The sequence below is a fragment of the Balaenoptera borealis genome (assembly GCF_965194805.1).
Source record: "Balaenoptera borealis genome assembly, chromosome: 11".
NCBI lineage: Eukaryota > Metazoa > Chordata > Mammalia > Artiodactyla > Balaenopteridae > Balaenoptera > Balaenoptera borealis.
In genome coordinates, this window is record NC_138868.1 from 13,070,549 (window position 1) to 13,082,250 (window position 11,702).

The 11,702-nt window shown below is 36.0% G+C and overlaps 1 protein-coding gene across 1 annotated transcript; it reads right to left on the minus strand.

The window, feature by feature from the left end:
• Positions 1-1,703: 1,703 nt before the first annotated feature.
• On the minus strand, positions 1,704-9,202 carry LOC309605406 (olfactory receptor 5J3-like). Its single transcript, XM_082341256.1, is given in 2 exon segments — positions 1,704-5,217; positions 5,220-9,202. Coding segments are annotated over 2 exon segments (936 nt in total). The 5' UTR covers positions 5,656-9,202; the 3' UTR covers positions 1,704-4,717.
• Between the last annotated feature and the right edge of the window lie 2,500 nt (positions 9,203-11,702).

Sequence of the window (11,702 nt, forward strand, 5' to 3'; positions counted from 1 at the left end):
TAGGTAATAGACATATCCAACATCTCTAAAAGTTTCCTCCTGTCTCTTTGTTTTGTTTTGTTTGACTTTTTTCTTATTGTTGTAGGAACTCTTAATGTAAGATCTAACCTCTTAACAAAATTTCAAGTACACAAAAGAGTATTGTTAACTATAAGCTGTATGTTATACTACAGATGTCTAGAATTTTTTCATCTCCCATAAGTGAAACTTTATGCCCATTGAACAACAGTTCCCCATTTCCCCCTGCCCCCAGAGAGATACCTGCTATCCCATGTCCATTGCAGCCTTATTCACAAAAGCCAAATATGAAAACAACCCAATGCCCATCATCATTAAAGAATGTATGAAGAAAATGTAATTATATTCATAAAATGGTGTATTATTCAGAGTTAGAAAAGAGACAAAACCTGCCATTTGCATAACATGGATAATAACATGGATTAAACTGAAAGCCACTCTACCTAGTGAAATGAGACAGTCTCCAAAGGACAAATACTGCATGTTTCCCCTTATAAGAGGTATCTAAAATAGCCACTTCATAGACGCTGAGAATAGAATGTTTCCGTTTAAATTTATTTCTCTCTTGAAATATTTCATCATAAACATTTTTTTCTAACTTTTTCTCTATTTTCTCTAATATGTTAATCATAGTATTTTTTGAAGTCCTTTTCTATCTCCAACATTTAGGTGTCCTATGGTCCTGCTTTTATTCTGTGCTTTTTTTCACTCTTTTTCTTACTTTCTGGCTTATTGCCTAAGAATAAAAGGTTCATAGAAACTAGAGACAACATTACTTTCTACACGGAAGGGTTTCACTTTGTTAATTCAATTATTAATTGGGCTGGGGCTGGACTGGTTTGGAGTCAGAACTCATTTTCCTTCCAGTTTGTCCCTATTCTGGGGTATAGAATTCCCAAGATATTGATTAGGAGGTGGGCCCCTCTCTTTCTCTCTCTCTCTCTCCAGCCCTCAAACACTGCAGAAAATCTAGTTTTAACATTATGAAGGTGTGAAATTAGCCTCCTGCCCTGCACATCTTCAAATTCCAGCAAAGATCCTGAGGGGGCTACTGGCCTTGTGTTTGATGCATGCTTCTTGCCTCCGGTGGGATGTTATCAACCAAGCACCTAGAGACTGAGAAAGATTTCACTTTGTCTTTCCAGCTCAGTCTGAGTCTCCAGAGTCTGAATCTCCTTGTGCTTCAGAAAGAAAATTCTAGCCCTTCTGTGCCTGACTAAAATCATGATCAAAATCTGGCAAACATTTTGAGGAGGAGGCCTGCACTACCTTTGCCGCTGGCTCTTCCCTCTAGCAGGACGTGGTGTCTTCTGAGCACCACAAGAGTGCAAAAGATGTCAGTCTGCCTCTGTGGCCCAGAACCAGCTTCTTAGACCCTTCTACCCGCTTCCCATCCCATTTCCTGTGGGGAAAAACAGCTGTGTGGTTAAGCTCCCAGATAGCCCAGTTCGTCTTGCCAGACCACAAGACTGTGTAAAGCTCCAGTTTTCTCTTTCCCCAGAGTAGTCACAGGACACAGGTTCAGAATCTGAATCTGTAGCCCTCCCTTTGATGGATTGCAATCTTTAATATTTGTATTATTTGGGACACTGCCAAAAGTTCCTCTCTGCTTTTCAGAAGTTCTGCACTTAGGTCAGTCTTTATACCAATCATTTATCTATCTATCTATCTATCTATCTATCTATCTATCTATCTATCTATCTATCTATCTATCATCTATTGTCTGTCTGTCCCTCTATCTGTTTATTTACTTATTTGGTCTCTGGGCCAGCTCACGTCCAGAATACATCTAATGCTGTGAGAGGAAATACAACCACGTGTAGTGAAACCTGCAAAGCATCTGCTGAAAACTCCACTGGTTCCTCTGAACACTTGCAGAACCCGCCATGCACCCCAAGACTGCATTTTCCAGTGTGCTGTGCATCAGTAAGACAAAAATCAGCTCACTTCTCTAAGTTTACACCTCCCTAAATTCTAAACCACTTCAGTTCTCTTTTCCTTAACAGCTACTCACTTTTATCAACAGATAACATTTGTATCTTATCTTGCTTTTCTTGTTATTTTTGCATAAATGCTTTTTTAACCACAACCATCCATCCAGAAGTAAAAGTGGTCTCTCATCTTGTAAGCACTTTTCCCTATGTTTACCTCAACTTTTTTTTTTGAAACATGTCAAGCTTACAGAAGAGATTCAGGAAAAATACAAATGTGCAAGAATAAACAATCGTTCATGTATCACTTTGCTCTAAATACCAATTGCAATTGCTACATTTGTTTTATCCCTCTCTCAACTTCTCTCTCATCTCATCTATATATAGACATAAAATTCTAATGGCATGCAGATCTTATACCTATTTCTTTCCTCTTAACTAATTTATCTTACTAGTGACACATACAAAATCTCCCACTCACATAAACCCTTTCTTTAAAAAAAAGTATATTTTTATAAATTAAAAATAAATTTATACATGTATTTGTTTATACATTATAATTATATGATATTATTTTATAATATCCAGTACATATTCATGCTTTCTCAAGTTTTGAAATCTAACATTAGGTGACATAGTCATCTCCCCATAATACTCTACAAGCTCTGTTCAGTGTGCTGTATCACATAATTGTTTTTTGCAATATTTTGACTCATTTAAAGTCAGAGATTCTTGAACTTGACTGAATTATACAACTTTTCATATTGTTTCTCTCTTGTAGAATTTCTGCTCTTAACAGATGCATATCTGTATCTATATTTATATTTGTATAGCTATCTATCTATCTATCATCTATCTAATTCATCTACCTATCTATCTATAAAACTTAGAAGTGGTATGTTTATTCTCTCTTTACAAGTAAACAAATTGTGTTTAGCAAATTTAAGTATCTTGCTCACTGTTATGGAACTAGTATACACTATCCTTTGATGTGTATTCAGACTTTTTCTTGGCCCCATAATATGTTCAAATTGGAAAATATTGTATGTGCTTGAAAAAATATATACATTGTAGGTTTTTGGATGTGTTACTGTATTTTGTTTACTTGCCTGTTAAAACAGTCTTGGAGTCATCTTTGACTCCTCTCTTTCCCTCACCATCTTGCCAGGTCTAACATCTGCACAACACCTTGTATTAGTTTTTCTCACAATTTTCACCATGTCAACGCTGGTCTAACACACCATCAACTCTTCGCTAAATTGTTGTGCATCTTCGTTCCTGGACTTCTGCAATGGTATGGTCTATTTATTCTTTATACTTCAGCCAGAATGAGCTTGTTCAGTTGTAAGTTGGATCATGTCACTTTTCTGACTCCCCACTGTGCCTTTTTCTTCACTCAGATTCAAAGCCTGTACATATAACAGACATAATCTGGGTCTCTTTTCCTCTCTGGTGACATCTCTTGCTTCACTTCTTCTTTCTGTCTTTGTTCCAGTTCTGATCTTTTGTTATTTCTTAAACATTCTAGGAAAACTCTCACCTCTTTGGCATTGTTCTTGACTATACTCTCTTCACAGAAAGACTTCCTTTAGAAATTCTAATGACGTGCAGATCTTACATCTATATTTTTTTCTCTTAACCAATTTATCTGACTAGTAACACAGGTTCAAAACCTCCCAGTCATGTAAAGCCTTTTCTCTAAAAAAGAAAGAAAGAAAGAAAAGAAAAAGGAAAAGAAACGCTAATCATTTCTCAAGTCTTGTGGATGATTTTCATGAAGTGTCTCTTGAATTTGTCCCCTTCTCTGTATTGCTCACCTGCAACACTTCTTACCCATATCAGGATAACTTTTCCCTAATTTGTTCTTTGACTTTCCAAAATGTTGATAACAGTAATATCCTGGGAAATTTCTTAAAGCATGCTATTTGCATTTCATTGATAGTTTTATTTATTAATGATTGAGAGAGTCTAAAACATGTTATACTAGTATTAAAGGGCCTACATACATATGGCCTTAAATAACTTGCCAGGATGGATTTCTACTGCTTTTGCTTTAGAAATCCATGCTAGAACTAAATTCGTATATTTTCGTATATTTTAATAGTCCTTCCCACTTACCATATTCCTCCATTGCCAATCTTCTAACAGCTATAGCTCCATACCTTAAATCTCTTTAGGTTTGGATCACACAGAGTACAATAAACATAACTCAATAAAAATGTGTTGAATGAACAAATTATAACTAATGAGAGTTTATAATAGACATTTTTCTAAGCCATTTTTCTAAGATACTATTAAGATATGCAATTTAAATGAAAAATTGAAGAATATATTTTTACTTGAGTGATGGCATTTTTAGAACAAAAAATAATGGTATGATCTAAGAAAATCATGCCAAAGAAACATTTCAGTTTTTCTCTGGCATAGCAATGCATTTGATAAATGCCTACTGTTGGAGTATTCTTTTGATTTGACTCAATGTCAGATTCTTTGAAATCTATGGTGAGCTCTTTCAGAGTTTATCATGAGGATTTGTTAGAAAAAAGATATCAGTTTTTCAAGAATGAAGCTATTAAGTCACAAAAAAAAAAAAAAGTGGTGAAATAGAGTGATTTACAGTCTTCTTGTACTCAACACTTGTGTCTCAAATTGCATGAGAGAGTCTTGATTATGGTTGTGTTTGTGATTGTATCTGTGATACAATTTTAAAGAAAGTCTATCTATTTTCAGATTAATGTTAGGTTTGCAAAGCCATAGACAAGATTGAGTCAAGTGGAGGTTCTCTTCTGCCATACTGACCATTTTGCTGCGTCTTTCACATCCTTATTCCTCAGACTATAAATCAGTGGGTTTAGCATGGGGATCAGCAACGTGTAAAACACATTAGAGACTTTCTCCTGTTCCAAGGAATACTGAGAGCTTGGCTGGATGTAACTAAAGGTCACAGACCCATAGAGTAAAGTCACAGCAGTCAGATGGGAGGCACAAGTGGAGAAGGCTTTGAGCCTCCCCTCAGCTGAGCGGATTCTCTGGATGGCAATGATGATGTGAATGTAAGAGACCATGATGATAATAAAAGTGAACATTGCAAGGACCCCAGAGAATATCAAAAGCAGCATTTCATTGTTATGGGCATCTGAACAAGAGAGCCTCAGAAGAGGGGGAATATCACAGAAATAATGATTCACAATGTTAGGACCACAGAAGTCTAGTTTGAGCAAACCTATCGTGTGTGTCAGGGAGTTAATGAGCCCCGCCAAGTAACATACAAAACCATCTGAATACAGTCCCTTTGGGTCATAATGGCTGTATACAGCAAGGGGTTGACTATTGCTACACAGCATTCATAAGCCATCATAGACAGGATGATACCTTCTGTGGTTGCATACACTGCAAAAAAGAAACTTTGTAGAACACAGCCAGAAAATGTGCTGGACTTGTGTTTTGAAAAGAAGTCAACCAGCATTTTATGTGCAAAGACAGTAGAATAGCAGACATCACAAAAAGAGAGGTTGCTAAGGAAGAAGTACATTGGAGTATGAAGCTGGGCATTTAGCCAGATCAATATGATCATCCCACACTTACCTACCAGAGTGATAAAATAAATAAGGGTAAACAGCAAAAAGAGAGGGATCTGCAAATTAGGATTTTCAGTTAAACCTACCAGAAGGAATTCCTTCACACGTGTATGATTCCAACCTGCCATGCATTCAGGTTTGTATAGCTCTTTAGTTGCAGAATATGATGGTATCACTCAGATGAAAAGCAAATATATACATATATGATTTCTCCATGATCTGGTGTCCATAATAGCAGGGAGCAGTGGATTTCAGCAGTGGACCATGTGTGTACCAGACAATTCATTTATAGTGACTCAAAGTTTTGCAACTAGAGATTATTTTATTCCTTCCTTCTCAGTTTCCACATCATCAACATTGCAATAAGGAAACTCTCTTAGATCATGAAACTATTAATAGGTAGAACTGACATTCTAAGCCAAATATGCCTCATACCAAACTCCTGACTCAGTCTCTGACACATATAAGTTCTCTGCTTACTTGGGCTACAAACTAAGGCAATCTTAGAAATGATTTCCTTATCTGTGGCTAACTTATTCCTATTTTTTCATACCCAGTTAACTCATGACACTTTCACAATATTCAACTCCCTTCCTTTACAAATCTCAAATATCAGAACTTTTTTTGCCTCACCATATGCTCACATTCCCCACTTGGGCAACCAATGGCTGTGCCTTCCAGAAGAGTTGAGTCAGGAGGAAGAAGTAGAGACATCTTTTGATCTACTATTTAGTATTAAAGCCAATCAAAAAATAGCAGTGCAGTTTAACTTGAGAATCCTTTCCTATCACACCTTTGTATTTACCTTCACATCTTTGGGTCTTATCAGCATGAAAACAACACACCCAAAAACTTAATGTAAAGAGGCAAGGTGTGAGTGTGAAGGACCAAAACTGTATCGGTCAGATATGTATTGCTTTCAAAAATGTATGGTTCCAATCAGTTCCACTTGTTTTCTGGCATGATATAATACTAATTCAATAATATTTGTGGTTCAATATCAATAAATTAATCCAATTGTGTATACTTTCATACATTTAGTACATATATATTACTTACTACTCTGTGCCAAGAAATGTTATATTTGCTAGAGATGAAGCAGTGAACAAGAAGAATGTCATGCTATCAAGGTGCTTACATGTTATTTGGAAATATATGAAATAAACACCTACTGATATTCCATAGTTGAAGAGGGTGAGTACTATGAAGTAAAGTAAGGAAGGAGAGAGTGAATAGAAAGAGATGGTAGAGACTTTACTATATAGAGTATTAGTTTCCTATTGCTACTGTAACAAGTTACAAAGAATTGGTGGCTTAAAATAACAAACATGTATTTTATGCAAGGCACTGTATTAAGCGTTAGACATCTCAAGAAAGATACCTGAGCTGTGCTCTCATGGAACTTGAAGTCTATAGAGGTCAGGATTTGGGTAGGCCTGGGATGCAATATTCATGGTACTGTTAAATCAAAATCAAAATCTTCATTCTATTAGTACAGAGGTGCATTGCTCACACACTGAGATTATAAACTACATCCTGTCTATATTTTAGATCAATAAATTTGGGAAGCGCAAGGAATCGAAGTCTAACTGTGTCTGCGAAAAGAAGAAATAATTTGTTGGACATAACAAGTAATTTTTTTTCTTGTTAATAAAACCCAGATGGTAAAATAAAGAATCAGTGTTTTATAACCTGGACACAAGTTCAATTAAAGAAAATATTTTGGAGGTGAAAGGACATTTATGTGTATCTTAACTGCAAATTTTTCTTCTGCAAGGCTGCTTAGTGTAATGGTAACATCATATCACTGGAGTATGTTAGGACTAGCATGGCTTGAGTTCCAATATAGCTCTTTCTTTGACCTGCTGTATATTCTATCTATCTACACAAATCATAAAAAAAAGAGAAGACAGCGGAGTTTGTATAAGTTTCCCATTCATGATTTAGAGAAAGAGAAGGAAAAATGGAGTTCCTGTGCCAGTTTAACTAGCATAAGGCTTCACATGGAAGATGTAACAATGACCTGACACGTGATACTGATGGACAAGTCTCAACACAGGCACACAGAAAAACCAGTGTAACTCCAGTAACTTAACCGTATGAGTTCTAGCAACAGCTTTACCTATTGAACTCATAATAGAAAACTATAAATAGAAAAATGTGTTACCAGGGATCAAAATATGATTTTCTCTCATGCTGTTAGAATTACAACTAGAACACAGATTCATTCTGTTACTAAGTTCAGGTCTTCTATTACCAGTCAGTATCACGTTCCTGATAAACTGAGTCTGCTTTATTTATTTATTAGAAATATTTTCCCTGCTAAGGGGCTTTTTTTCTTTTTTTTAACATCTTTATTGGAGTATAATTGATTTACAATGGTGTGTTAGTTTCTGCTTTATAACAAACTGAATCAGCTATACATATACATATATCCCCATATCCCCTCCCTCTGGCGTCTCCCTCCCACCCTCTCTATCCCACCCCTCTAGGTGGTCATAAAGCACTTAGCTGATCTCCCTGTGCTATGCAGCTGCTTCCCACTAGCTATCTATTTTACATTTGGTAGTGTATATATGTCCATGCCACTCTCTCACTTTGTCCCAGCTTACCCTTCCCAGTCCACGTGTCCTCAAGTCCATTCTCTACTTCTGCGTCTTTATTCCTGTCCTGTCCCTAGGTTCGTCAGAACCTTTTTTTTTTTTTTTTAGATTCCATATATATGTGTTAGCATACGGTATTTGTTTTTCTCTTTCTGACTTATTTCACTCTGTATGGCAGACTCTAGGTCCATCCACCTCACTACAAATAACTCAATTTCACTACTTTTTATGGTTGAGTAATATACCCTTGTATATATATGCCACATCTTCTTTATTCATTCATGTGTCGGTGGACACTTAGATTGCTTCCATGTCCTGGCTATTGTAAATAGAGCTGTAATCAACATTGTGGTACATGACTCTTTTTGAATTATGGTATTCTCAGGGTATATGCCCAATAATGGGATTGCTGGATCATATGGTAGTTCTATTTTTAGTTTTTGAAGGAACCTCCATACTGTTCCCGATAGTAGCTGTATCAATTTACATTCCCACCAATAGTGCAAGAGGGTTCCCTTTTCTTCACACCCTCTCCAGCATTTATTGCTTGTAGATTTTTTGATGATGGCCATTCTGACCGGTGTGAGGTGATACCTCATTGTAGTTTTGCTTTGCATTTCCCTAGTGATTAGTGATGTTGAGCATTCTTTCATGTGTTTGTTGGCAATTTGTATATCTTCTTTGGAGAAATGTCTATCTAGGTCTTCTGCCCATTTTTGGATTGGGTTGTTGTTTTTTTGATATTGACCTGCATGAGCTGCTTGTATATTTTGGAGATTAATCCTTTATCAGTTGCTTTGTTTGCAAATATTTTCTCCATTCTGAGGGTTGTCTTTTCATCTTGTTTATGGTTTCCTTTGCTGTTTAAAAGCTTTTAAATTTCATTAGGTCCCATTTGTTTATTTTTGTTTTTATTTCCATTTCTCTAGGAGGTGGGTCAAAAAGGATCTTGCTGTGATTTATGTCATAGAGTGTTCTGCCTATGTTTTCCTCTATGAGTTTTATAGTGTCTGGCCTTACGTTTAGGTCTTTAATCCATTTTGAGTTTATTTTTGTGTATGGTGTTAGGGAGTGTTCTAATTTCATTCCTTTACATGTAACTGTCCAATTTTCCCAGCATCACTTATTGAAGAGGGTGTCTTTTCTCCATTGTATATTCTTGCCTCCTGTATCAAAAATAAGGTGGCTATATGTGTGTGGGTTTATCTCTGTGCTTTCTACCCTGTTCCATTGATCTATATTTCTGTTTGTGTGCCAGTACCATACTGTCTTGATGACTAGCTTTGTAGTATAGTCTGAAGTCAGGGAGCCTGATTCCTCCAGCTCTGTTTTTCTTTCTCAAGATTGCTTTGACTATTCGGGGTCTTTTGTGTTTCCATACAAATTGTGAAATTTTTTGTTCTAGTTCTGTGAAAAATGCCATTGGTAGTCTGATAGGGATTGAACTGAATCTGTAGATTGCTCTGGGTAGTACAGTCATTTTCACAGTGTTGATTCTTCCAATCAAAGATCATGGTATATCTCTCCATCTGTTTGTATCATCTTTAATTTCTTTCATCAGTGTCTTATAGTTTTTTGCATACAGGTCTTTTGTCTCCTTAGGAAGGTTTATTCCTAGGTATTTTATTCTTTTTGTTGCAAAGGTAAATGGGAGTGTCTCCTTAATTTATCTTCCAGATTTTTCATCATTAGTGTATAGGAATGTAAGAGATTTCTGTGCATTAATTTTGTATCCTGCTACTTTACCAAATTCATTGATTAGCTCTAGTAGTTTTCTGGCAGCATCTTTAGGATTCTCTATGTATAGTATCATGCAAACAGTGACAGCTTTACTTCTTTTTTTCTAATTTGGATTCCTTTTATTTCTTTTTCTTCTCTGATTGCTGTGGCTGAAGCTTCCAAAACTATGTTGAATAATAGTGGTGAGAGTGGGCAACCTTGTCTTGTTCCTGATCTTAGAGGAAATTTTTTCAGTTTTTCACTATTGAGAGCGATGTTGGCTGTGGGTTTGTCATATATGGCCTTTATTATGTTGAGGTAAGTTCCCTCTATGCTTACTTTTTGGAGGGTTTTTATCATAAATGGATGTTAAATTTTGTCAAAAACTTTTTCCGCCTCTATTGAGATGATCATATCGTTTTTCTCCTTCAGTTTGTGGATATGGTGTATCACATTGGTTGATTTGCGTATATTGAAGAATCCTTGCATTCCTGGGATAAAACCCACTTGATCATGGTGTATCATCCTTTTAAAGCACTGTTGGATTCTGTTTGCTAGTATTTTGTTGAGGATTTTTGCATCTATGTTCATCAGTGATATTGGCCTGTAGTTTTCTTTCTTTGTGACATCTTTGTCTGGTTTTGGTATCAGGGTGATGGTGGCCTCGTAGAATGAGTTTGGGAGTGTTCCTCCCTTTGCTATATTTTGGAAGAGTTTGAGGATAGATGTTAGCACTTCTCTAAATGTTTGGCAGAATTCTCCCGTGAAGCCATCTGGTCCTGGGCTTTCGTTTGTTGGAAGATTTTTAATTACAGTTTCAATTTCAGTGCTTTTGATTGGTCTGTTTATATTTTCTATTTCTTCCTGCTTCAGTCTCAGAAGGTTGTGCTTTTCTAAGAACTTGTCCATTTCTTCCAGGTTGTCCGTTTTATTGGCATATAGTTGCTTGTAGTAATCTCTCATGATCCTTTGTATTTCTGCAGTGTCAGTTGTTACTTCTCCTTTTTCATTTCTAATTCTATTGATTTGAGTCTTCTCCCTTTTTTTCTTCTTGAGTCTGGCTAATGGTTTATCAATTTTATTTATCTCCTCAAAAACCAGCTTTTAGTTTTATTGATCTTTGCTATCATTCCCTTCATTTCTTTTTCATTTATTTCTTATCTGATCTTTATGATTTCTTTCCTTCTGCTAACTTTGCGGGTTTTTTGTTCTTTCTCTAATTGCTTTAGGTGTAAGGTTAAGTTGTTTATTTGAGATGTTTCTTGTTTCTTGAGGTAAGAATGTATTCCTATAAACTTCCCTCTTAGAACTGCTTTTGCTGAATCCCATAGGTTTTGGGTCGTCGTGTTTTCATTGTCATTTGTTTCTAGGTATTTTTTGATTTCCTCTTTGATTACTTCAGTGATCTCTTGGTTATTAAGTAGTGTATTGTTTAGCCTCTATGTGTTTGTATTTTTTACAGGTTTTTTCCTGTAATTGATATCTAGTCTCATAGCATTGCTGTCGGAAAATATACTTGATACAGTTTCAATTTTCTTAAATTTACCAAGGCTTGATTTGTGACCCAAGGTAGGATCTACCCTGGAGAATGTTCCATGAGACCTTGAGAAGAAAGTGTATTCTGTTGTTTTTGGATGGAATGCCTTATAAATATCAATTAAGTCCTTCTTGTTTAATGTATCATTTAAAGCTTGTGTTTCTTTATTTATTGTCATTTTGGATGATCTGTCCATTGGTGAAAGTGGGGTGTTAAAGTCACCTACTATTATTGTGTTACTGTCAATTTCACCTTTTATGGCTCCTTTCATTTGCCTTATGTATTGAGGTGCTCCTATGTTGGGCGCATAAATATT